The 27,369-nt window shown below is 41.6% G+C and overlaps 1 protein-coding gene across 20 annotated transcripts in view; it reads left to right on the plus strand.

Moving 5' to 3' along the window:
• Positions 1 to 1,624: 1,624 nt before the first annotated feature.
• RYR3 (ryanodine receptor 3) overlaps positions 1,625 to 27,369 on the plus strand; it is a 527,532-nt gene continuing 501,787 nt past the window's right edge. For all 20 annotated transcript variants that reach the window (XM_025189447.2, XM_075927046.1, XM_075927052.1 and 17 more), the window contains exon 1: positions 1,625 to 1,786. In XM_025189447.2, coding sequence (XP_025045232.1) covers positions 1,640 to 1,786 — 147 coding nt within the window. In that variant the 5' untranslated portion in view covers positions 1,625 to 1,639. The remainder of the gene's footprint in view (positions 1,787 to 27,369) is intronic.

Below are 27,369 nucleotides of genomic sequence, written 5' to 3' on the forward strand. Positions count from 1 at the left end.
GCTGTAGTCCATATTTATTTCAAGCAATTTACCAACTGTCACTACTTTCAGGTGACCACTGAATCAGATGTATTAGTACAGTTTTGTAAATTCTGCTAAGTTTATTTCTTGGTTCTAGTTTAGGTTCTTTTCATATGCAGTGGAATGTTATATAGTGGGTTTTTCTATAAGACTTTGTAGAAAACTTGCCTACCACAATAAAAATATAAATAATTGTATGTCAAACCCCATCATTAGTGTAAAAAAGACAAATGAGAGAATATAGTACAATTGAAGCACTGGGTCTCAACCCTCTAAAGTGTGGTTGAAACCGAATATCTGATTTCCAGAACAGCAGCGATATTAGCTATATTTGGCATCTGAACATTTTCAGAAGATATTTGACCCCAAGGGTACCAAGTCACCATTTTCATATTGTCAGAGTTGAATAAGAACTAGGAGGGCTGAAGAGGACTCCAGTTGGACCTGAGTACCTCCTCGTGAGGAGGCACTTGTTGGCCAAGTCAGCACATGGCTTTTGAGTTGTCTTTGCTCACGCAAGTGCTTGCTGAATGTGAGCAGGAGAGTCACTGTTTTTCTTCAAAAACCCTGCTCTTCCTGGATACCCTTGACGTTATAAAGAGAGAATGAGAGGGACCTTGTCTCTCAGATGGGGGAAAAGACAGACCGCTATACAAGCACCATCTTCCCTGGCTGGTCACTACATTTCCCTGAATTAAGGACATAGAAGCCTTATGATAACTTTGAAACCAGTACCACAAATCTGAACACCTCAAACTTCAAGAAAGGGGTGTACCAGGTTTATCTCACTCATTTCAGCCTTTGTCATAGATGAAGTAATATATAAATGCTAAAGATTTTACTTGTTTCACTTTAACTTGCATTTAAAGTTATTTTGTTTTATTTTTAATAGAATTGTACCTTTATTCTTTAACTGAAACTATATATATATATATATATATATATATATATATATATATATATATGAGCCATAATACTATGTTTCAAGTGCACCTTCACAATGCTTCAAATGAAAACTTTGCAGTCCATAGTATGACTCCGATTGAGAGAGACAGCATTAACAAATACACATAGTGGCATTGACCATTAAATCATCTTGCCAATTAGACTCTCAGCTGCTTATGCAGAGAAGCAATACGAAGTTAATACTAACAGGCTGAAAAATCCATCGTCAAAAACAGCTCATCCTATGTGATCTGTATTTTCATCCTTTGATGTATAATCAGTTGTTGAATGGTTATGTTCACATGCAAAACTGTAGACCTAATCTCTGAAAATGGAAGTGAGCTTTGCTTTTATTAACACTTCACCATTAATGCTGCGCTGGACAGACATTGATATGTGTGTGTGTGTGTGTGTGTGTGTGTGTGTGTGTGTGTGTGTGTGTGTGTGTGTGTGTGTGTTCTGAGGAAGGAACTACTGATGCATAGAATATTTACTGCAATACCTTAACAATAGGTTTTTCTCTAGGGAGCAAAGAGAGAGAAAAAAAGAAAAGGAATCGCTTGCTGTGGAACTAGAAAAGCAGCGCAGTTGGTTCTGGCAGTGAGGGGGTTGACTGACAGTCTGCAGTGCAGTGGAGTTAGCTGGGCTCCCTATATGGCTGTGGATTAGCTATATGCTAATACTGATAGGAGAAGAGGAGCTGTACCCAGAACAGCAAGCTGCCAGTGGAGGCAATCAGAGTCTTAGCAGAGCTGACTCCTCAAGAGCCATGGCCGAAGGGGGTGAAGGAGGGGAAGATGAAATACAGTTCCTGCGAACTGTAAGTATCTTTTTTTCTGGGTCATGCTGTAAATTGTTTTACCTTGTCTTTTGTCTGGTCTAGCCATATTGCATGAAAAATGAAATGTTATTTCTGTGCTAGCTTTGCAAAGTGGGAGGCTTGATTTAGTCAGTAAAAATGCAATGCTAGAATATAAGCTGTAATAGCATTGTGCAGTCTCAGTGGGTTCTTCCTTAAATCTGCTCAATAGCTTGTCTGGTACCAGTATAGGGAGACCTATTTCCGTTGTAATCTGTCTGTGTTTGAAGCGTCCCCATCAACTTTGTACTTAGGTTTCTAAATGCTGTATGCCAAATATCTGACCTCTGAAACTTCTGTATAGGTTAGATTTCACTGACATTAACTGAAGCTTTGCAGATGGGAGAGCCCAGAAATGATGAATAAACCAGGCAAGAATGCCCCCTAATAGCCCTCTTCTAATACAAAACTACATGCAGCAATACTTTTGTGGGGAGAGACACCAATACATGCAGGGGGAGGGTGACAGATCTAGAACTGTTGCAGGATATTTTCTTAGTTTAAAGGAGGTTTATTTAAAAGGAAGGAGGATTTCTCTGGATAGGGAGTGTTAATTAGTGAAATAGCCTGCACCCAATGTAATTTTCTATAAACAGCCCTCACACCATTCTTCCTTAAGGCTTTATACAAATCTAGTGACAACCAATTTGGACTTTTAAGCAAGCACTTTCACACATTGAGTTTGTTAAAGGTGGTGTGGGAAGAGTCCTTTTTCTTAACTCCTTTTGTCATCTTGTGTTGTAGTATGTGTTAGAGAATAAATGACAGGAGGAAAATCCTGTTGGTTCAAGTATGTTCCCTCCTCCCTCATTTCTCCTCATTCATTGTTGAAAATGTTTCAAGAATAGAGAATCTCCAGCATTGGTGATACAACTTTAAAAAGCTAAGATTCCAGAAGAGATAGGCTCACCACCCAAAATAGATGGTTGCCACACCATTTCGGGGAGGCTGGTGGCGGCTGCCGCTTCTTATGTAAACTGTTAGGTGTGATGACGTGTCATTGGCACTTAATTGCCGGTGAGAAGTTCATGAAAAAACAGATAATCTCACTGAAGAATAGTCTTCCTGGCACCCCTCACAAGCTCTACTATCACATGAAGGTGGTGCTTCTTTCCCAAGACATGCCTAATGGGTACCTCAGTCTTGAGGAGAAGGTGCTCTCTTCTGACAATGTATCTTGGAGTTCCCTTCATTTTTTCACTTTCCTTCAGAGATCATTGTTCCTCCATTACAAAGGGAAGAAAGAGCTTTGTCCCTTTGCAATGGGGTTATGTCTGCCTCTGGAGATGGCAGTAGCTGATGCTGTGACACTTTCTCACTGTTCAATGGGACTCCGTTGTGATTCTTCCCAGCTAAGACAGAACAAAGCATTGAGCACATTGGGGTTAGGGGAGTCTGTAGAAGAATATTTTCTTCTCCTGGGCACTAGAGAACATTATATGGGAAGAAAGCTGCTTTTCATTTGCCAGGACTGTGGTTACTCTTTTTTGCAGTCCCATGTTCTCTTTGCAGGGCACAAATGCAGCAGCTGTTGCTGTCTCCTCTCTACATAACTTACTCCCCATTCAAGGAAGTGGAACCTGCTGTTAGACACTTTCTAGCCATCACCTGCTGTCAGGGAATGATACCATTTTATTAGGTACTTGGGTATTATAGTGACAAGGGCCATAAAAACTTTTTATCGACACATTTTATTGCCTGAACATTATACTCATGCGTGTACACAACATAGCAATTTTGATCAAACTATTCACAGTATTATTTTTTTTCTTTGGAATTGGGTGGCCTATTGCAATCGTTCCAATACCAAAACTTTCATCCAGGATTGGAATCACCTATTGAATGTTCCACAGACCTCCTTTAGAATAGAATCTTCTACTACGAATGAACACATCCCTCTCAATCAGAAAATGGACTATTGTCATGGGGACCTACAATCTTCTTTTTGAGTGTGTAGAAGCCCAGGGCCCAAGGATATTATAGGGGCTACAGTGCACTAGAAGTATCCCCTTTAGAATGACACACAAAACAGAATATCAGATCACATGTGATCCTTAAATATCATATGGCATTTCAAGAGCAGCTGTTTTAACTCTGTTGGTCTAGCAAAATTCCATTTTGCTTTCGTAAAGCAGAAACCCCCCAAGTTTTCATTTAATATGGTATTCTTCACTTCCAGACTATCTGTCCTGTAGATTTGCTATATATCAACTTATGATTACAATCTTTCCCCACAGAAGTGGCTGCATTTCAGTAATGGGTGAAATGATATCTGTATTCATTTCTAAAATGTGTCCACCTTATATGTATGTTTAGATTGTTCAAGCCCCAAATAGCTTCCAGTCTTTTTGTTCTGTGTATATGTAGTCAGTGTTTGGCTGATTTAGAACTTTAAGTATTATTGTGATATGAATTAGAGATGTTAAATATCGGTTAATTTAATAGTTGAGTAACCTCATGAATTTTTAGTTAGTTGACTATTTTATAGTCCCCAGGGGCAGGAGTGGCAGCCACTGTATCAGAGGCAGCAGTGCACGGTGCCAGGCAGGAACTGGTCCACGAGGGAGGGGAACCAGTTTGAAAACCAGCTTCCCTTCTGAACCAGCTTCCTGTCGCCCAGTGCTGCTGCCTCTCATAAAGAGGCAGCAGCCCCTGTCTAAGGGGGGCAAGGGTCTGAGCTCCTGAACCCAGCACGAGCTGGAACTGAGCCGGGCGGCCTGTCCACCTGGCTCCTAATATACTTTAAATGCAGAGTCACAGCAGGGGTAGGTTCTGGACCTGACAGGAGCCAGAACTGAGACTGGCTGCTGGCCAGCTTGCTAAAAATTTATGGCAAGGGTGGGGGGAGGGAAATGCGTGTAGTCTATAGCATTAACCTATAAGCTTTTGCTTATCGGTTAATCGACTACACTATTACATCCCTAATATGAATAATAGAAATAAATTATTAGACTTTAACAGTAATTCTTTATCCCCTCCCCCCACTATTCTCTTGGTTTGTATATTTATACAATTGCTACAATCTTCATCCTTTGAGCTTTATATAGTGTTGCCTATGATAATATTTGAAATGACTTCTTTAAACTAGTCTTCTGCTAATGACATTTGCCTCAGACTTTATCCTGAACCCTCTGTAAGGCTACGTGTGTGTTATGTGTATGTGAAGAGGACAAACAAAAATAAGTGTCAAACATCTGCTACGTAACAAATGTATTTCACAATCTAGCACTCCAAAGCCATTCCTCCATACCCTTTGTTTGTAACTTACCGCAGGAAGGGGTTACAGATTATAAACCACTCACTTGAGTGTAAAGTACCATGTGCTTCTGTGAAATGGTTTATAAATAATGTGAAACAACATAATTTATCATCATTATTACGTGTTGAAAGGGCTGAAATAACCCTGTCACTGTCGGCCAGCATGGCTTGGTGAGTGAGATTTTACTATTGTGATTGCATTTGCCAGTGACTCTTATCTAGCCTGTTTTTTCAAAAGGTTGGGGTTTTTTGCCCCTGTTGTCAAACCGACCAAATATGAGGTACTGCATTAGATCAGATAGCATTTGTGTTGCTCCACTGAAAATACCTGCATAATAATTTTGTAATGGAACTGATGATGGAAACAGAATGAAAGTAGTTCACTCACATTTAGTGAAATATGCCAAACTAATTCTCTAGATTACAGTCAATGGTGTATGGGATAGGATTATTAAATGGGTGTATGATATTTTATATTCAATACATTGGCCTTTTGCTGGAACCATCCAAATGAATAACAAGTGGATCACAACACAGATTAGTGATTCTTCTTTCCCAAGTGTGGTGACTTTGTCTTGCAGAGTGTGTATATGCATACATACCTTTTTTCTTTAAGCTTGTTATAAATTCTAGCTATGGACTGAGAACAACGATCCTATCAATGATACTATGCCAGATCATAGCAGTGCAGAGAGGTAGTGCCTTGGGGCTCTGAATGCTTCAATCCCCACGGCAGGGCAGGAATCAGCTGCTGCCCAAGGCGCTGCTCCCATAGCATCAGCTCCAGCCTTTGGCCTACAGAGCCGGGCCCCCCTGCCTTGGAGCAGGGCAGCTGCCTTCCTCCTCTCCCAAAAATGAGTCACCTCCCTCATGCATGCTCCCAGCTGCACTATCTGGCAGCACAGAGCAGAGTGTGGGACAGGCAGCTTATGTCCCCAAGCTGAATTTGGGGCTGAGGCCTCCACAGGCCAATGCTCACTAGGTGGGGGATGAGCGAGCAGGACAGTGCAGGCATCTCTTCCCAGGCAGCTGTGCTAGGGCCTGCCCTGTTGCTCTCCCCACCGCCTGGTGGCCAGGTGGGAATGGGGAAAGCCCTGCATGGGGATCTGCATTGCTATCCACAAAAATGATCCGTGGCTATGAAGCAGATATCCACAGATAGGCAGGGAGTGAAATTCTGCAGAAAGGGAGATGGGCATGAATCTCAGAATCAGTTATAAGACTGATATCTAGAATCAATGTGCTGTACTTTACACTTTCTCTAGCTTGTGGCATTAGTTCATTATTAGCAAAAATAACCATAGCTTTAAAGAGTATACCATAGTCTTACACTTTGCTTTTGATTAACGTTGTGTAAAGACAGTTCTTTCTTGATAAGCCTAGCAGATGTGGTCTTATCAGATCTGTGCCCCTGGTGGTACTATAATGCAAGTATGAAACATTAGAACAATCCATCTGCTACAGAGCATCTTAATATCTTTTACTCCATACTAATTATTAAGTGCATTTCTTCATGGTGGTCTTCATTTTCCAATATTATTTAACACAGATCTAGGAGGCTTGATTCAGCATATGACAGAGGAGCTGCTCATAGTTTGCAAACCAGATTGATATCTCTGAGCAGGGATGTACCCAGGAATTGCAGACATGACTCATAACTGAAGATTTCAGCAAGCTGCACAGGAAGTTACAGACATATGGCTACGAGGAAGTGCATCACCGATGGGGTAGTCTGAGAGAAGGGAGATACAGTGGGCTTTTGTCTACTTTCCTCTTCCCAGATCAAAGACTGAAACAGCTCCCGGTATAAGTTAGAGCAGCTTCTGTGGTTACTAACAGCCTTCTCAGAGCTACATATAGTCCATGCAGCAGACCAGCGTCACCATAGCATCATAGTGCTACAAGGGTGCTCCCTTCAGTTCTTAGCATCTACCTTACAAAACATCTATGGTACGGTATTGTTAGGGTTTTGAGGGTGGTGAGGAATGTAGGACTAAATTAAGTGGAATTCTCCTACAGTTCCTTTGGCACCCGTATAGCCCTTTTACACTGCGAGAGAAAGGAATAGAATTGGGTCTACTGTGCTCTTTTTGAATTAATGTTGGCTTTATGTCTCTTGCCACCTAAACATACTGTTTTGCATCAAGTTAGCCATCCATAAGTAGATAACTTAGTTTGAGAAAATAGGTAGGAACATTTTTTTAAGGATAAATACAAAATTTAAAACAAAATTGTGTTTAGAACTGGTATGCATTAAGGCAGGGGTAGGGAACCTTTTTTTTGGGTTGGGTGAAAAAAACAAACCTCAGCTCAAGATTCAAGATCTGGCTGCTGGCGGGAGGTGGGTTTCTCCCCTGAAGTCTGACAAAGGACATGAGACAGAGCTTGAACTAATGGTTCACTACATCTTGGCTGGTCTTGGGGCTAATGGATTATGCTGTAACCTTCAGTTCTCTATGCAAGTGTTTTTCAACCTTTTTAAATAAATTACCCTTTTTAAAAAAAATTATAAGTACCCCCAGTACCTACAGTTTTCATACACACAAAACATTTTTTCTACCATTGCAACACATTTGTTTAAACAACTTAATCATAGCGGTGTGGGTGATGAAATTGTTGGGTGTAAAAAGTACAAAAATAATAAAGAGCTATGAAACTTAAAACAAAAATTCAATTTTCTCCAAATTTCAGTTGTGTTGAAGTACACCCCAGATTTCTCTCAAGTACCCCCGAGAGTACTTGTACCACTGGTTGAGAAACACTCTATGCTATCCTAAGGGCTTCCTGTGCTGTGTTCCAGTTAATGAATAAATCTGATAATTTTGCGAGTGTCACTGGAAATGCTTGATGAGGTGCATTCATTCCTGAAGGGTATGTAAGTCTCCATTAGGAGTCTGTCTCAGCTGGACTTCCTGAAAGGACCCCACTGTGTGAAGCAGGAGTGTTGAAAGCCCAGCGGTCCAGTCTAAGGAGGCAGTGAAGCCAGTGATTTACCCCTCCTCCCAGGGTCCTGGTACATTGAAGTGGTTCCTCTTAGACCAGGGAAGGGCCATCTAGGCTAGTGAATGGACTGCATGAGGTCTGCACGATTGTCATAACCAAGACAGTCTCTTGGGATACGGTACTTTTGCTAACTATGCTTGTGTAGGTAGAATTTGCAGTGTGTGCCGACTGAACTGTAACAGTGCTTTGGTTGGATGCAGAGGGACCACATGGCTTTGACCAATCTTGCATGATCAGCCCGCAACTCACTTCACATGCCCTTGCTTTAAGTATGTGTCACTTTTATAGAAGTATCTGGCAACCTGTGTGTGGGCAACAGTAAACAAAATGTCTCATGGGTCACATATAGAACCCTGATGGGCCACATGCAGTCCTGGGGCCTCAGGTGGCCTACCACTGTCGTGGACACTGTTCCAAAGCTGGAGCCATAGCATTGATTCTGTGGAACTGTGACATCTAGTCAGATCTTTTTGATATAAGTTAAAATTCTTTTCAATGCATCAGAAACCTGAGTATCATCGCTCTCAAACTGTGTAAAGCCTCCTGTTTCTAGCCCAGAACTCTGAAATATCAGCCTTCAGAGCTGTTAAATTACATATAGAAAACTGCCACTGTTCCAGGGTTGAATTGTGTCAATAGATAGCAATTATCTTGGGCATCAGGCAAGTTTAATTCTTTGAGGAAATTCCACAGTGAGGTTGGGGGCAAAGGGAGGAAACCTTTCAATCTGATGTGATTTAATAAGAGGGCAGCAGTTGGAAGCTGGTTAGTGCTATGGAAATACTATTTTTTCCCCCAAGTTCTAACTTTTGAAATCCAAACAATTTTTTCTTTCATTTCAGCAAGAAGTTAAAAACATCAACAACAACTTTGATTTCAAAATGAATTGGACTGGTCAGTTTGGCCAATGAACTTAAAAAAAATTGATTATGCACTCAGCCATTTTTTAAATCTAATAACTCATATTGAGGGAAGCAATCTTAATTAAAAGTATAATCTCTTTGGGTCTTTCTGTTATGTGTGTTAGTAATGTACCTAACTAGCTAACATAACGGGGCCCTGGTGCACAACTTAGGTTCCTAGACACTATGTACTATAAAAAACAAAAATAAAAAGTGCATGCTAAAGCTAGACTGTAGTCATATAATGTAACATGGAGCTACCTACATATGCGATGTATTTGTATGCAAACAGAATTGCTGATGTCCACTCCTAAACAAATACTATACATACAAGACATCAAGACTAAAGGTTCTTTCACAGATTTTAGAAGTCCCTTTCTCTACTTATATATTTCAGTTAATACAAGTAAGGTGGTGAATAAGAAATGAAATTCACTATTCATCCTTAACTTGAGCATTTAACATTACTGTTTCTCATTGTATTATACTTTAGGTCAAGGCTACTCAACTTTGGAAGCCCCAGGGGCCACAGTGATACTTACAGCACATGCCGAGGGCTGCAACTTAAGTGTGGTTGCATATATATGCAAATACATATGCAAATATATACAAATAGCTTCTTTCACACAATGCCCTGGCACTCCCGGCACCTCCTCCCTGGGAGCTAGAAACACTGACACCTGTACCCATCTGTTCCAGCCAGCCCGTCCACTTGCATCTTGCAAATGCTTACCTCGCCTGGGAGATACCTCACTGTTGTGGACCGTGTTCCCTGTGGAGTCCATTTTCAAAGGATCCTACCCGCAGGCTGCATGTTGAGCCCCGTGTAAACCCAAACTGCATCATGGGCCGCAAACATGCCAGCCACATGTTGAGTAGCCCTGCTTTAGGAAATGATTGAGAACCACCCACCAGAGTTTCAACTATTCCCCTCCCCCAGGCAAATTATTCAATTGGAAGACAGGTGCTCTGCAGATTCTAGGGTCAAAAAGGAAAATCCCCCCATTCACCCATACAGCAGTGTACAGTCAATGTATTATTTCAGTGTTCCACCTTCTACTGGAACATCAGGTATGGCTCATTGATGATCTGATTTGGAATAATAAATCTTGCATACTACCTAACTGTAGAGTAATTGGTTTCCATGGACCCTATGAATAACTTGAGCCTATGAATTAACTGTATTAAAGAACATAGATATAATTTAGCAGAACTTCAAGCAGGTAGTTAAAACAGGTTCTATTTTATGAAGAAGTTGCTTAATATTTAGCCAAGTTGTAAGGAATCATCCTTGAAGTAACTTAAATACTCACTTGGGTAGTATATTAATAGCAGGGAAAATAAAAACAGAACTGTAGTTTGTGTGTGTATAAACTTATTATTGAATTTAATTTATCTTTAAGAAACTGAAATGTCACAATTTCAGATTGTTCTGTTTTTTATCTTGCATTTTGGAAACAAAAACAAATAGCTATCACTTTTAATTTGGAAAAGTAATTACTTTCAAATTAATTATATGTGAGGTCTAAATCTATATTCACATTTTGGATGTTTCAAAATTCAAGGAGTATTTTAATATAAAGATTTGTCTTTTACTCATCACTGAAATGCTTTTCAAAAATAATTTGTACTTCTAACATTTTAAATCTATATATAAAATATTATGAATCTAATATATTCCTTCAGAATGAAGTAAGAGGATTGCCTATAGCTATGCTTTAAAATTTGATTCCCAAAGGAAGAAGCAACTATTCACCATCCAGTGTGTATGGTTAGTATCTTGATCAATGGGAAACAAGTTTGACCAGTAACTTGATTAACCCACTGTAGAAAAAGAGGAAGCACATGCGCAAAGTGTAGACCAGGACTATGCATGGCATTTCCCTCCTCCTCCCTTGTTGTGCAGAGAATCAACAAAAGTCCTATGCACTACTTATGTACCAACCTTTGCAAAGGGGTGAATTTCACCCTAAAAAAATAATGAGTTTGTCCTTGACATTCCTACAGTTTCATCAAGTAGATTGCCTGATCTCTGTGCTTCTCACTAATCTCCTGCCATGTTAACTGGGTATGATTCATATTGGAACCCAGCTGTAAATATTGCCTCCTGCTCAGTTCCCATGGCAGTGCTATGGCCATATATCCAAGAGCTGCCAGGTGCAGTGGGAACAGAGTCAAAAAAATGAGGGGGTGGTGAGGGAAGACTTACAGTGTGTAATAATTATTAACATGATGGAATATAAAGAAACATGTTAAAATCAAGGACAAGACACAATTTAAAAGTTATGGGCCAACCTCCGCACTCATTTCTGTACCCTCATAAAATATGGATATTTCCAAATGACACTAGATAAAGATTCAAGTCTCTTGAGAAGACTCGCCAAAGATACAGGCAGTCCCCGACTTACGTCGGAGCCGCAGTTACGAACGGGGCTCGCCCCGGAGGACACGGACTGCGGGACCTCGTGGTCCTGCCACCCGTGTACTCCAGGGCTTTCTCCGCGTCTCCCTGGTCTGCAGCCTAGGAAGACACGGTACAAAGCCCCTCTGTGGCTTTGCAAAGCCTCGGGGAAGCTGGCAGCGGAGCAGCCCAGGCGCGCCTGGGTTGCCTCGCTGCCCGAGCCCCCCCGCGGCTTTGCAAAGCCTGGGGAAGCCGGCAGCGGAGCAGCCCAGATGCCCCGCGGCTGTCCCGCTGCTGGCGTCATCAGAGGCTTTGCTCCCCGTCTCCCTGGTCTGCTGGTCTCCACCAGACCAGGGAGACGGGGAGTAAAGCCGCGGAAGACCCAGGCGGCGGGACCGCGGTGCGTCTCGGTCCGCCGCCCGCGTCTTCCTGGTCTGCTAGGGTGGGGGGGGGTGCAGCTAGTACGCCCCCCCCCCCCCAGCAGACTAGGCTTTTCTCCAGATGCCTGTGGCAGAGCAGCTGGGGCGCTGCCAGTTGGTCCCGCAGCGCCACTCTGGGCGCTACTGGACCAACCCGGCAGCACCCCAGCTGCTTTGCCCCAGGCATCCCCAAGTCAGCTGCTGCTGAAACTGACCAGCGCTGACTACAGGAAGCCCGAGGCAGAGTTGCTCTGCCCCGGGCTTCCTGGAATCAGCTGCTGATCAGTTTCAGCAGCAGCTGACTTGGGGACGCTTGGGGTTCTTAAGTTGATTCTGTATGTAAGTCGGAACTGGCGGTCAGTTTCAGCAGCGGCTGAATCTGGATGCCAGTTCCAACTTACATACAGATTCAACTTAAGAACAAACCTACAGTCCCTATCTTGTACGTAACCCGGGGACTGCTTCTACTAAAAAGCTTCAGGGGATAGCCAAGTTAGTCTGTACAGGATTCACTTTAAAAACAACAAATAGTCTGGTAGCACTTTAAAAACTAACAAAACATATAGATGGTATCATGAGCTTTCGTGGGCACTGTGCCCATGAAAGCTCATGATACCATCTACATATTTTGTTAGTTTTTAAAGTGCTGCCAGACTATTTGTTGTTTTTTAAGAGTATCATAGATACTAAAACTGTGGCCCAACTTACAAAACCAAATGCTCTATGAAAGAGGCATAAGCACAGGAAACAATTAAATTAGGGGAACTATAATCTAAACAATATTTGACCTTATCTCATATTATTCCTTTCTAGCTTTGTCATCTGAGCAAATAAGAATCTATGTAAAAAAGCCACCAGGCAAATTTTCATTTTCTTGTGCCTTTTATGAACTAGTCCAGTTGAAATACATTTGGAAGACAGTGTTATTTAAAACCTACTTAGAAAAAACTTGAAAATGAAGAAGTGCAGCACATAGTATAAGGCTTGGGCAAGAGTTTGAGCATTTTGTATATGGTACAGAGCATCTTCAATTCCCATTTATTTCATAGGCTACATTAACATAGTTGCTTATTAGATCTAGCCACCTGTTTTTTTTAAATCCTGTATGCCAATAACTATAGCAGAAGTTTGAGCAAGTATGCAACTGTAATGTAATAGTCACCAGCTGATATCACCAGCAATTTTCTTTTTAATTGCTCTACTTGAAGCAATGAAATGTCTTTTTTTCAGAAAACTACTTCTGCATACTATAAATATCATATCTTGAATCCAAAGAAAATTGGCATCAACATATTTTGTAAAACTGTAAACACAATCTAAGTTTGTCTTCTCTTTTTTATGCTGGGGATGTAATTGAACTCTTTGAATCATATTACATTGTATTCTAACACCCCCCACACACAAGCCATTGTTTTGCCTAATACACCTAAAACACCTTGTTTGTCAGAGGAAACTAATAAATACAAAACTGCATTATTCAAATTAAAATGTAAACCAAAACTATTAAGACATAAGGAAACAATGACAGTTAAAGACGTAGTGTAAATTGTAACTTGAATGTCAGAGGCCTTTTCTCTCAAACTTAAGTAATTTTAAAATTTGATTCCCTTACTAGACATAATTTTTGTTAAATCCAACATTGTTGAAATTAAATTTTGCAGTTGGAAAATGACTTACAATTCTGTCTTTCATTCTACTTTTTTAACTGATTGTTATAGTTGTCCTGATCAATTTTTTGAAAATAATTCTGATAGTAATACTCTATGTGATGATTGCAAGTCATGATGAAAAGTGATTGAATCTTCTCAGAGAAATTTTTAAAAGTTAGAGGGAGGAAATTTCATAAAACATTAGCCTATAGAACACATTTACTTGATTTCTTGTAAAGTTAAATAAAGCATTAAAGTTTTGACCATAATTGTAGAGAGTAATACACATTTAATGCACTGATATCAAAGAACAACTCCAAGTAAAATGTTCTTCTTCAAGGAATATTGAGTGTAGTCTCTCATGGAAAATGTATTTTAAAATTTGTTTTTAGAGATTGTGGTGATAGCTTAGGATATAGACTAACTAGGGATACTAGATTGTTGGTATAAAAAGAATCAGACTTTACAATTGTGTGAAGTAGTGTTTATACATTAGGCATGTTAAAGGAGTGAGACAGGTTTTATGCAGTTCAATAGTGAGTCTTTGGTACCTACCAATGGAGTGAAATGGTTCTTTCTGATAGAAAGGTCTGAAGTTTGACCAGTTGCTTTCTATTTGTGTTCATCCTTTCAGTAGGAGTGTGTTGTTTAAAATGACTACACTGATTAATCTGCAAAAAAGAGTTGCAAAACTGTTGCTGACCAGATGTTGGAAACCTGCTGGGAGCTGCACACCAATTATAGCTGATTCCCTGAAACAGGTGTGGCTCATTAGACTTCATACTCTCTGCTAGAGGGAGCTGATATGAAACAAATGCTTTCTAGAAGCAGCCAGACCAGCAGTCAAGCCTTAGACTGTGTTCATGAAGTGTTATTTTAGAATTAGGTAGTGTTAGGAAAGTCAGAATACAAGAATAGGAGGTTTGTGTTCTGAGCTATTTTCTTTTAGGCCCCATGATTGTGTATTTCCTTTTACAAGGAGATTGTTGGGCTACCCTACCTGAATACCTAACTGACAGAAGATTCTGCAATGCTATTCTATGTGCCAATTGCAGTCTGATAAACACTGATGATTGCATTTCACTGTTGCTAGTGTCAGCAAATTGAATGGAAGTCTAGAAGCAGGAATTATTTTTTTGGTTCAAGTTATAGCCTTTACATTGCAACAAAAGATTGTTCAGATGTATTTAACTACATGACAAGGTAAGAACATAGACTTATGCCAATATAAAAATGCCAGTATTGAAATGTGCAGTTTTTAAATGTCAAAATTGGTAACACAAGTTTGATTGTACAATTGTACAAAAGTCTCCAAGATTTAAAATTAGGTTATTTAACCTCTTTGGTAAAACAACTTAGTTAAATTTAATGAGTAAATTTTAACTTTTTCTCACCTCTCTGCTTTGATTAAACTTGTTCATGAAAACTCGAAAGTGAACAAAATTTTTTTGCCCTAAATAAATGATTAAGAATATTTAGCAAGATTAATAATTTAGGGCACAATAACAAGATTCTGTGAAGCAGATTTTTAAAAGCCTAAGACCTAGTCTCTCATTTTATGTGCAAAATTTCTGCTTCAAAACACATTTTTGCACTCTTGTATCTACAAAAATCTGTGCATGTACTCCTCAATGGATGCAAGTCAGGAGCAAGCAGCCAAGTTCACACTTGAATCCATTTTGTGAGTGCAAAACAGTGTAATTTAGGTTCACAAAAGGACAGTTTTATGAAAGTTTGCTCCATCCATATCTTAATGTGTGTGTGTGTGTGTGTGTATATATAGAGAGAGAGAGAGAGAGAGAATTGGTATAGATTTGTCTTGTCACAGTGTAAAAATGTTGTTCTTGAGTGAATTTGAATGAGTAGAAGTCTGAATACACAATATTAGCAGCATAATATGGAAAGAAATGCCTACTTTTATCTTTAGACTCTTCCCCAGTTAAAAACAGATTTATAAAACTGTCCTGAAGAGTCTAATGTAAGCTTTGTGTAACTGCCAATAGAATGAAATATTTCCTTTTTACCCACATCTAACTTCAAAACTTGTTTCAAGTTTGTCAATCTGTTTTACAGTTAACAAATAGCAATTAAGTACACTGGCTGTGATTACTGTGCTTGAAATCTGAAAATAAAATTCCAGTGACTTTAATCATCATACACCGATCATGACAAACAAACTATAACCATTAAATTGAATGAACTTGTCTTTACTTGGCCTGAATTTTACAGTACCCCTGCATAACAAAACATAACATCTGTACCCTATAGTGTGCAGCAGATGGATTTTTTCCTACAGAGAATAGTGAGTGGCAAAACTTGGATTCAGACTTATACAAGATTCTGGTTTAGTAAGACCTGAAATTCTGTAACATTCTTACTTGGAAAAGATAGTAACACTTTTAGTTGCAGAGCAAATAGTCCATCAGATAGTATTCGCCAAGGTAAGTCTACTGTAGTTTTGCATTAGCATTTCACAAAAGCAGCTCCAAACACTGAATTGAAATAACTTTAACTGGGGACTGGAGGGGTGGGTGAGATTTTGTGGCCTGCACTGTGCAGGGAGTCAGACTAGATGATCATAATGGTCCCTTCTGACCTTAAAGTCTGAGTCTATAAATTAAAGGGTTGGGTGTAATGGGAACTTTTTCCCAATAACTCTGATTCTAGTGCTCCTAAGTGTTGCTCTCCTCTTCTTATACACACATGCTTATTTGGAAAACCTATCACACCTGCTTTCGGCTCAGCCTCTCATATTTGGCCATGCTGCAAACACAATTGTAATGGTGCCTCTAACAGCCAAAAGGCACTAGTGCTGTAGCACTAGTCAGCCAAGTGGTGGCAATGTTTTTTCTTGCTTCTCTCCTGGCTGCTTGAAGCCAGCCCTGCTTGGAAAGAAGCAGCAGCTACCACAGTGAAGTCCAGTGACATGAGTAGTGGCAGAAGGTAAAAGGCCCAATAACATCAGTTTCTTTCCCCTCAGCCAGTTGCTCCAAATGCCACTAGACAACTCCTGCTTGCTCACCAGGAACAACCACTTTGTAAGTGCTAGTGACAGCCCCAGGTGCCCAGCATAGACTCAGCACACAGCAGTTGCAAATATACCAATGCTTCACCTTCCACCCAGACGAAGCTAGCATGCACCTAGTTTCCCTGTCTTTCTCCTAATAGCAAGAGCTACCAAGTTTTGAGCAGCTCCATGTGGTTTCCATGTATGAGCCAGGGTGTGCTAACCTGTGTCACCGTGCACTACTCATCACTAGAGCAGCTCTGTGTGGTCACATCTGGGGATGAGTTTACACACACCTCTGAGGCTCCTGTTCTTTTACTCAGGGTCCTCTGTCTTTGGCTTAACCTCCAGTCAGGTCACTATCATCTTCTTTTTCTGGGATAGCAGAGTTCTTCCTCACCAGCAGTCTCGGGCATTCTCCTCATACATGCCCTGCTGGTTCCATTTCCCCAGTGGGGGAACTCTGGCCCCTAATCTACTCCCACAAAGACGTTGCAGACTACTTCCCTGCAGCCCTTTACTGCTGTCAGCTTCCTCCCTTTATAAACCAGCCTGGCTCTTACTCCACCATGATTTAATCAGCAGATTAGACTTGAGCTCTAATTGGCTTTTCTGAAGGTGCATGTGTAACCCACACACCTAGTGTGTTTACTGAGTACTGCAAGTGGCACCTAGACCACTGCAATAGTTAAGATCAAGAGACTTCTACAGCATAGGCTAGGAGCCAGCTGGCTTTTAGCTCAGAGGGTAGAGGCTCCCTATAGTCAGCTCTTGAAGTCCCAGGTTCAAATCCATCTTGGTGGTGGTTACACGTTATACAGATTACTTGGCCCAATTTGCCTCTTTAGCAGGGGTGCGCAATAAAGTGGTGGTGGAAGCTGCAGGGAGTGGGATACTCCTTTCCACAGCTCCCATTAGCCAGGAATGATGAGCTGCTGCAATTGCCTGTACCTGCAGAGGCTCAGGTAAATATAGTATTGGTGGCCTGACGGGCTAACCTGAGAAACACAATCCAGTCCATGGGCCAGTATTTGACCACCCCACACCCTGTATGGCAGGGGCATGACTATAGACCAAATTTCATTATATCCAGATTACCTCACATGTATGGTATGGTGTTACAGCAGCACAGATATGGCACTGCAGCTGCACACTAAGGGTTTCTTCCATTAATGTAGCTAATCCATCTCTCCGAGTGGCAATAGCTAGGCTGATGGAAGAATTCTTCACAGTGACCTAGCTGGGCATTAGTTCAATGTAGCTGAAGCTCTTGAGTGTGAAGTTTTCACATTGCTGAGTGCTGTAGCAGTGCTGACCTGCTTTTTAACTGTAGACCAGACCTAAGTAATTTTGCCTGCCATGTCACACATGGAGCTTCACAACTTAGCTGTGTTATTCAAGCTGTTTCAAATCATAAACAGAATAAAGGGCACTATTGCAAACATTTGAAATATCTGGAGTTTTTCTTAAAGTGTCAAATCAGGTGATTTACATGAGAATCTCAGCTTTGATTTTTTTTAAAATTGTATTTATAGCCATCATGCTTCAACGTAAGGTTTGAGAATATGAAATCTAATGCCCGAAGAAGTTAAATAAAATGTACCCCATACCATTACTATTTGTAATCTAATGCAGGGGTGGGTCCCCAGCTTTTTGGGATCAGAGGCTCAGGGCTCAGGGAACCCCCACCCCAGCATTGAGGAGTCTGTCCTAGTACTCCAGCTCTCCTGCTGCCTGCCCATGGAACTGAAACAGACAAAATCTGCTAGCTTGGGCCCACCAATGTGCGGTGTTGCCACATCAGTGAGTTGTTGTTGTTAATTGTGCTTCTCACTTGTGTGCAACCCCCTCCATTCTGATTTTTCTGTGGGTCAGCGACCCCTGATACAAAAAAGGTCCCCACCCCTAATCTAAGGCTCTGAAGTTAATGCATGATTTGGGGGAGGGGAAGAAGCTAGACTAAGCTAATTGAGGTTGCTAGTAGTGCATGTAGAGAGTAAAAAATGACAAGTAAATTATTTGAAAATTAATCCTTCCATTTGCCTGCTAGTACCTGAGTTCAGGAGGGTATTTTTCTATGATGCAAACATTAAAAACACCACCAAACACTATGGCTGTGTCTACACTGGCATGAATTTCCGGAAATGCTTAAAACGGAATACTATTCCGTTTTCATTTTTTCCGGAAAAGGAGCGTCTACATTGGCAGGCTGCTTTTCCGGAAAAGCCCTTTTTCCAGAAAAGCGTCTGTGGCCAATGTAGACGTACTTTTCCAGAAAAGAGCCCCGATCGCCATTTTCGCGATCGGGGCTTTTTTCCGGAAAAGACTACTGGGCTGTCTACACTGGCCCTTTTCCGGAACAGTGTTCCGGAATAAGGACTTATGCCCGAGCGGGAGCAGAATAGTTTTTCCGGAATAGCGGCTGATTTTGTACAGTAGAGCATCGTTGCTTTTCCGGAAATTCAAGGGCCAGTGTAGACAGCTCGCAGCTTATTCTGGAAAAGCGGCCGATTTTCCGGAATAAGTGGCCCAGTGTAGACACAGCCTACTTTATGAAACAATGGAGTGCTGCTACCCTTCGTAAAGAGTGCACCTATGTTTAAGTTAAATAGCACTATTTTCTTCACAGTGATTCTTCAGTGGCCCTGCTGTCCTTTTAATTGATAGTTATAGGTCCCCGCAACACACACACATTAATAGGTATTTATGTAGTATGTTGATTAATTATGTCATTGTATTAAGTTTGTTCTTCCTCTCTTGTGCTAAGTATTCCACAATATTTTTTTAGCAGAACAACTGAGCACTTGGCATAGGTAGCTAGGAAAACTGTCAAAGGCAAGGTACATAATTATTCTGTCTTGATATAGGAGGGGAGTTCTTTCATGGTCCAGACAACTTAAAATGCTGTGCTTGAAAACAAACCAAACAAATAATAATAAAAGGGTACAACATAGTACCTGAAAAACAAGATAAAAGTTGATTTGGTAAATTTTAGTTTTGAGTAACGTGTTAGGTACTTTTTACTTTTAATCCCATATACTATTAATATATTTGGAAACATGCCATAAGTTTATTGTGAACAGAATAGTAGAACACACTGCAAAAACCTATTTCTTTGGAAAACTGATGTAACAAATCAACTTGCTTTCTTGTATCATACTGCTTTGTCTTTAGACACTAAGTTGGCTAAGCTTGGTTACTTGATCTCGAACATTTGTCATAACAAACCACAAATGTTGTCAAATCCAATTGGTTATGCGTATTAATCAGAGTGCTCCGAAGGGATGTGATGCAATGTTTAGTGATACCAGCCATTAGATAGTGACCGTCCAAATTATTTGTTGTAGTTAACTAAATGAGAGGGCAAATTTCTCCACTGTGGACATTTGAGACAAATTTCTCTTTAGATACTTTTAATGATGGTGAAAGCTTTTCTGTGCTGAAATTAGAAATGTTTGGGTTTAGACATTTACTGTACTAAGGAGGGTAGTTGTGTAAAGATGCTATTTTATTCTCTAAAAATAATGTACCATAAAAATGAAATTTTATTTCACAGTACAATATTAGTTACCTAATAGCTGTATTGCTTAGAGCAATGGCTCCCAACCACCATTCCGTGGACCAGCGCCGGGCCATGAACTGCTGGCTGACACTCTGTCAGGCCACACCCATGCCTTGATTGGACTCTGGAGCAAGGTCCAGTCTGCCCAGAAACACCCCCTTCTCTTCTCCTGAGGATCGTCTCTTCGCTATGCTCCAAGTGCTGCATCAGCTTCTCTGCAGGACACTGCCTTGATGAGGGGGAGGCTGCCTGAACCCATGTGTGGGAGGTCCCCCAGGGTAAGGGGCTGCAGCGTGGTGGGTTGCTCACTAGGACCTAGCAGCAGTGAGCAGGGGCTCTGGGAACCAGGGCTGGGTTTGGCCCTTGCAGCACAAAACAACTTGCTCATGGTGACTCTGCGGCCCGGCTCTGGGATGGAGCCCAGAGTTCCTGCTGGGACCCCAGAGCCTGGGCTGCAGTCAAGAGAGGGAATCTCCAGCAGGGCCAATCCCACTGCTTGCCAGGAACCTCTCCTGGGGCAGTACCAGCCCAGGCTGAGCAGTGCTTGGGGAGCAGGTAAGAGAGACCCTGCTCCCCTTCCCCAGGAGTGGTGCTCTCCATGTCCTTGGGCTGCTCCCAGCAGAGCTGGCTGTGATCGCTCCCCAGGGAAGCGGCTTCCAGCTCCCAGAGTGTGTGGAATGGGGGGGAGCCAGTCCTGAGGAGGTGGTGTTGGGAGGGGGCATTAAGAAGGGTGGGGGCAGATCAGGGGAGTGAGGGGGAACAGGGATGTGTGAGGTGGGGACAAAAGGGGGATTTCAGGAGGTGCTGAAGGGAGGTTGGAGAATTCAGGAGAGACTTATGGGGTGGATGGGAGCAGGGGTGCAATGGAGGGAAACTCAGGGGAGTCACAGGAAAGGGGGAATGAGGGGACGCTGGGGAGAGACTGTGGGAGTAAGAACAGCCTGGGGAAGGTAGACACACAGGGCAGAGACACACAGGGCAGGGGTTGTACAGAAGAAGATAGGGGAGATACAATGAAATTCCACCTGTGAATGGGGGGAGGACATAAGTGACTGGTGGTAGCTTTTGGGGGCACCAGCTCCTATACCTGACAATTTCAGATGCTAAATGGGGTACCCCACAGTCCCCTGTCCCTGTGGGTGCCTCTCTCTGCATCCCTCTTTCTGCAGGCACCTGTTGCCCCTAAGAGAGGAGCTGTCCCCACCCAGCAGCCAGAGGGGAATTTTTTCTGTGACTTTTTTTTTTTTTTTTTTAGTGTTGTAGATATTTGCAAACTCTGATCTGTTATGACATGTATTGTGTGCATACAGATGCAATGTAAAATAACACAAGACCTCTTAAATTTAGTTACCAAATTTAGTTGACAAAACAAACATTATGAAAAGCAGATTAAAAAGACAGTGTTAGCGTAAATGAATATGCAAATAAAAAGTTACCAGGCCACCAAAAGTTTGTGAATGGGTTTTCCAGTTAGCAATATAAAAAAAGTTGGGAACCAGTGGCCTAGAGTAGTGTTTCTGAAAGTGTTTCATAGAATCACTTTCCAGAAACGCATTAATTGGCTGCACCGGTTTGTTTCTTTACCGGTGCCACGGCCATAGAGCCTTGTGGCTCCCATTGGCTCCGTTTCACTCTTTGCAAGCTCCATTTCGCTCTTTGCAGCCAAACAGAGTAGAGGTGGCCCAGCCCACGGTGCTTCCTGAGGCTCCCCTTCACTGCAAAGAACAAAACGGAGCCAATGGTAACCACAAAGCCAGTAAACAAACAAACTGGGGTGGCCAGCTAATGTGTTTCTTGAAAGTGATTCCACAGAACACTTTCAGAAACACTGGCCTAGAGGATAGCACACTAGACTGGAAATCAGGGTTTGATTCCTTGCTCTGCAGTGGGAGTGCTGGATAACCTTGGACAAATCACTTCTCTCCGTGTCTGAATTTCCCCATCTCTAAAATGGGGATGCTACTGAGCTCATTTGTGAAGTGCTTTGAGATACATTGATGAAAAGTGCCATATAAGAGTTAGTTGGTATTGGGACTCATGTCATATAAAAAGCGCTGTTCTCTATCAATAATCCTTAATTTTTACATATTTGACTTTGCTATACGTTAAAAACTCAACGACTTTTGTAACTTTTTGACTAGCAATGTTATGTGACTTTAATTTTTCTTTTTGTAACAAAGAGAAGATAAAGATATAAGTACTTGATAAAATTTTGATAGATTGAAGAACCTGGAACAATATGATTCAGTGGCTGAAAGCTGAAGGTAGAAAAACATATCTTGAATTTACATCTTATTTCCAATCTGGATTTGTCTAAGATTTGTTCTAGGAATTCTTTTGGGGAAGTTCCATGACCTATCTTATACAGGGGATCAGACTCAATGATCACCGTGATCCTTTCTGGCCTTGGAATCTGACTATATAAATCTATATTCTTAGGCAACTATGATAGAGACTCCTAAGGAAATGTAAATGAAATGAGTTAAACGCCTTCACAAATCACTTGTGCGAATATCAGAACTTTATCACTAAGACTTAAATCAGCTCTTCAGCAGCAGCAAAGCTAATATGAAACTTGAGATTTCAAGTTGATAAGGTGCTTTGAAATAACTTCAGCAATAACTAGATGCAAAAGGCAATGCGAATACCACATGCCTAGAATATATAGTAGCATGCCTCAGGTGGTGATATAAGATGCCTAAGGCAAAAAGACTTCAACTGCCCAAGAAGTGAATAATCCCTCTGAAATGCACAGCCTGAAGTTTCTTTCTGCGCTATGCAATGGAATGCATACAGGAACATAAGGAAAAATTTAAAAAACATAGTGCATATTTGAGAGAGGCATGTCATTATTGATAGTGAGTTTCAATTATGCCCCAAATTCAGAAGACATTTAATAAGTGATAGCAACTTTTTTAACATTTAGGGTTGCTATGTAAATAGGCATTTGTTAATTTTGACAAAACAAACAATATGAAAAGCAGATTAAAAAGACAATGTTAGCGTAAATAGTGCTGACGCCAACAAGAAACATTAAAATCTGAATCTTAGCCAGCAAAAACACCATTGATAACAAAACCAGTAGAGTTTATATTATGTGGTATCCAGGCCAGAACCTGGAATTGAAGGGTTTGGTCTGTACAATGTGAATGTGTGTATGCTTTGCCCTGATATCCCCATTTCTCAATCATTGGACTATTCCTGCCACAGATACAAGTGACATGGTTGTTAGACCAGGGGCAGACAAGATGCAACCGCCAGGCTAAATCTGGCCTGCCAAGCCTTTTGATCTGGATCACCCACCTGTGGCATGGAGCTCCAAGAGGCTAGCTCAGGGATGGGCAATAATTTTTAATGGATGGCCACTCCACACTTCTCTACAGAGAAGGTGCGGGGCCTGGGATGGAGTTTGAGTGCAGAAGGGAGCTCAGGCTAAGGGACTGGAGTGCAGGGGAGTGGGTGGGGTCTGAGAGAGCGTTTGGGTGAAGGAGGGGGTTGTGATTGGTGCAGAGTCCAGGAGGTGGTATGGGTGTAGGTGAGGATTCTGGCTTAGGGGAGGGATATAGGAGTGAGTGCATGGTCTGGGAAGGAGTTAGGTGTGGAGAAGGCCAAGATGAGGTGCCAGAGGAAGAAGGCTCTGGCTGGGAGGTACTTACCTAAGCCAGTAGCACACTCAAGCAGTTTTCCTAGCCTGCCAGTAGGCCTCAGCTGGTTGTTCCATTTGCACTGCTTCCACCCCCAGCAAAAATCTCTTTGCTCCTATTGGCCAGTTTTCTAACCCTAACCCATCAAAATTTATTGCCCACCCCTGTGCTAGATCCTTTGCAGCATATAGGGGTTAGAATGTAATCTTCCATATTAATGCTGCTTTATCCACTTACTGTGCCCTTGTGTGCCAAAAAATAAAAAAATCCAGGTTGGATTTTGGCTCAAATAGTTAAGGCTAAGTGACCTAGATACAGTATAATCTAACTGATGTTCCAATTGTTTGCAACATTTTTCTTTTGGGAGCCTTATTTTTATCTGCAAAAGTGTCAGAATGACCTCCTTCACTTCTGCCATCTTCTCAGCTAAACAACTATACTATCCCAGCTTGAAAGAATGTCAAACCTGTAATCCCAGCTATTTTTTTCACCATATTTGACTTGTTCCCTGCACTTTTCCCTACTCCTGTTTCCATTTATATTTGCACAGGATCTCTCCGATTTCTTTCAAGAGAAAATTGACCAGTTGTGGTGGTAGGAGCTGTAATCGGTTGCTGGCCTGCTTCCTCATTAACTTTTCTGATAGGCAACGAATGAGACCAGCTGCAATGCTTAAGAATGGACAGAGTAGGCATAGGACCTGATTGGCTGCTTGTTTTTAGTAGTCTTGCTTATAAGCCTGGCACCTACTGCAGTCAGCAGTTGCTAAACTCATACCATGTCTGTAACTGCTCTTGTCCAGCTTCTGCTTTTAAGCCCTGCTTCCAGTCTCTGTCCTACCTGTTTCCCATTTTGCTCTGGCCTTGTTTCCAAACCTACTCTTTCTCCACTTACCACCTTTGCTGGCTCCAGACACAATTACCACTTCTTCTGACTTCATTGCTCAGCTCTGCCTCCAGCCCAAGAGTCTGGTTTACTCTCAGACTTTGGCATGTGGCATGTCCACCCATGGCCTGGTAGGCTGTGTTTGAGCTGCTGAAATATAAAGCCTAGGGCTGTGTCTAGACTGGCCACTTTTTCCGGAAAAGCAGCCGCTTTTCCAGAAAAACTTGCCAGCTGTCTACACTGGCTGCTTGAATTTCCACAAAAGCACTGACGATCTCATGTAAGATTGTCAGTGCTTTTGCGGAAATACTATGCTGCTCCTGTTCGGGCAAAAGTCTTTTTCCGAGAAACTTTTGTGCAAAAGGGCCAGTGTAGACAGCAGAGATTTGTTTTCTGCAAAAAAGCCCCGATCGTGAAAATGGCAATCAGGACTTTTTTGCGGAAAAGCATGTCTAGATTGGCCACAGACGCTTTTCCGCAAAAAGTGCTTTTGCGGAAAAGCGTCCTGCCAATCTAGACGTGCTTTTCCAAAAATGCTTTTAACGGAAAACTTTTCCATTAAAAGCATTTCCGGAAAATCATGCCAGTGTAGCCTAGTGGTCCACCTTGTTTACATGGACCCCACTTAGACCAGCTTTTCCCTGGTGAGAATTATAGAGAATTTTCATACATAGCTGCCCATCCTGCAGGTGCAGAATGCAACCCAACAACCCCAGGTAACTTCTCCAGCAACCGATCTCTGGCTTTCTGGGAGCCAAAGATCCTGCTCACAGACAAGTTTAATGGAATTTGGGGGCAAATCCAAGGTTTCCTAAACTAATGCTAGTTCCTCTTCTTGCCATGTTCCCAATTATTCCCCACAGACCAGACCTCTGCTTATGGGGAGTCGTTGGTTTGTGCCTTGCTCCCCGTTAGAAGAGCCTCCTGGACCAGTTGTTTCAGACCAGGCCCGTTATCTTTAGTGAATACCATAGAACCCAAATCACTGAAGATATTCTGCAAACTCTGTGGCAAGAATGTCAATCAACTGCCTAGTAAGCTACTGAATTCCATTGTCTCTCCACTGACCCTAAGTCGAAAAAGGCCATGCAGTGTTGTCATTTTCATTTTTGATTGAATGATATAGATGAACTGGCATAATTCAAGCTCGTGCCCCCTGATATCTATTTAAAATGCTGCTGCAAAAATTACTTAATTCCTCTCTATGAATCCTTCCATGGGCTCCACTCCTCTAGCTCACCACACGTAAGCTATTCTTCTTCATTACTTATCCTTATCTCTACCTGCCATCATTTACTTGATATCAAAAAAGCTACTCTTGTCTCCATTTGATATGAAGCGAGGCTCCATAGCACACTTGTTCAATTTTCCAAAATCACCTGCGTGCTTTCTCCCATGCTGTTCCTCATGCTTGAGAGGATGTCTCTGTAAACATCTGCAAAACTATCTCTTGCCTCTTCCTTCAAAACTCTCCTTAAACTTCTCTTGCTGTGATGCTTGCCAAGAGCAGTTGGAATGCTGAGACCACTGGTTATCATGCCAATGAGTATTGACTCACTATTTCCTTGTACTCCCTGATCAGTCTGTCTATATCTTCTTGAACAGTAAACTCTTTGGATGTGTCTAGACAGCTGCTTTTGCGGAAAAACTTGCCAGCTGTCTACACTGGCCGCTTGAATTTCCGCAAGAACACTGACGATCTCATTTAAGATTTGTGCTTTTGTGGAAAAGCGTCTGTGCCAATCTAGATGCTCTTTTCCGCAAATGCTTTTAACGGAAAAACTTTTCCGTTAAAAGCATTTGCGGAAAATCATGCCAGTCTAGACGTAGCCTTTGGGAATAAGGACTGGCTTTTTGTTCTATAATTGTACTGCACCTATACAGAATGGGTCCTAGTCCATGCCTTGGGGTTTCTAGGTGTGACCCAGGGACCTGTTGGTAACATGGCAGAGCACAGAGGGTGCATAGAATTTTACAGGGAACCCCATGTTCAGGTATGTATATAATAGTGCACCAGAGTGGCATGTGAGGTCTCTACCAAGAGTCATAAGCCCACTGGTCATCACAATTCTTGCAAATTATTTGTATAGAAAATAGTTTGAGAAATGCAAAATATTAGGCTTGAAAACTCTTGAAGCAAGCATGTCATCTGCATCGAGAATAGTGATAGAGATGTAGCCGTGTTAGTCTGGTGTTGCTGAAACAAAATACAGGACTATGTAGCACTTTGAAGACTAACAAGATGGTTTATTAGGTGATGAGCTTTCGTGGGCCAGACCCACTTCCTCAGATCAAATAATGGAAGAAAATAGTCACAACCATATATACCAAAGGATACAATTAAAAAAAAAAAGATCCTTTGGTATATATGGTTGTGACTATTTTCTTCCATTATTGGATCTGAGGAAGTGGGTCTGGCCCATGAAAGCTCATCACCTAATAAACCATCTTATCTGCATCGAGAAGTCTTATGATTCAATTTTATCCTTCAGTAAGGACAAACTGAGAGTATGTTTGCCCCTGGTTGTGACCCTCCATTCCTATCCAATTGTAAATTGCTCTGACCACTTTGGTGTTTTACAAGACATCAATGTGTATCCAGTTAAATAAGGTTCTCAAATGAACGTTATGATATGTAACCATTTGTTTCCAATACATCTATTTGCTATTACTATAATCTTAGTCCACTGTAAGTATATATGTGTCACATGTTAATCAAAGTTGTCTTCTAATGTGTAACTAGCAATCTTGGGTATATTGTTCCTTTTGGAGCAGCAAATCTGTGGATAGTATGAGTGTCCAGGCCACTAAGGG

The sequence above is a fragment of the Pelodiscus sinensis genome, chromosome 4 (assembly GCF_049634645.1).
Source record: "Pelodiscus sinensis isolate JC-2024 chromosome 4, ASM4963464v1, whole genome shotgun sequence".
Classification (NCBI taxonomy): domain Eukaryota; kingdom Metazoa; phylum Chordata; order Testudines; family Trionychidae; genus Pelodiscus; species Pelodiscus sinensis.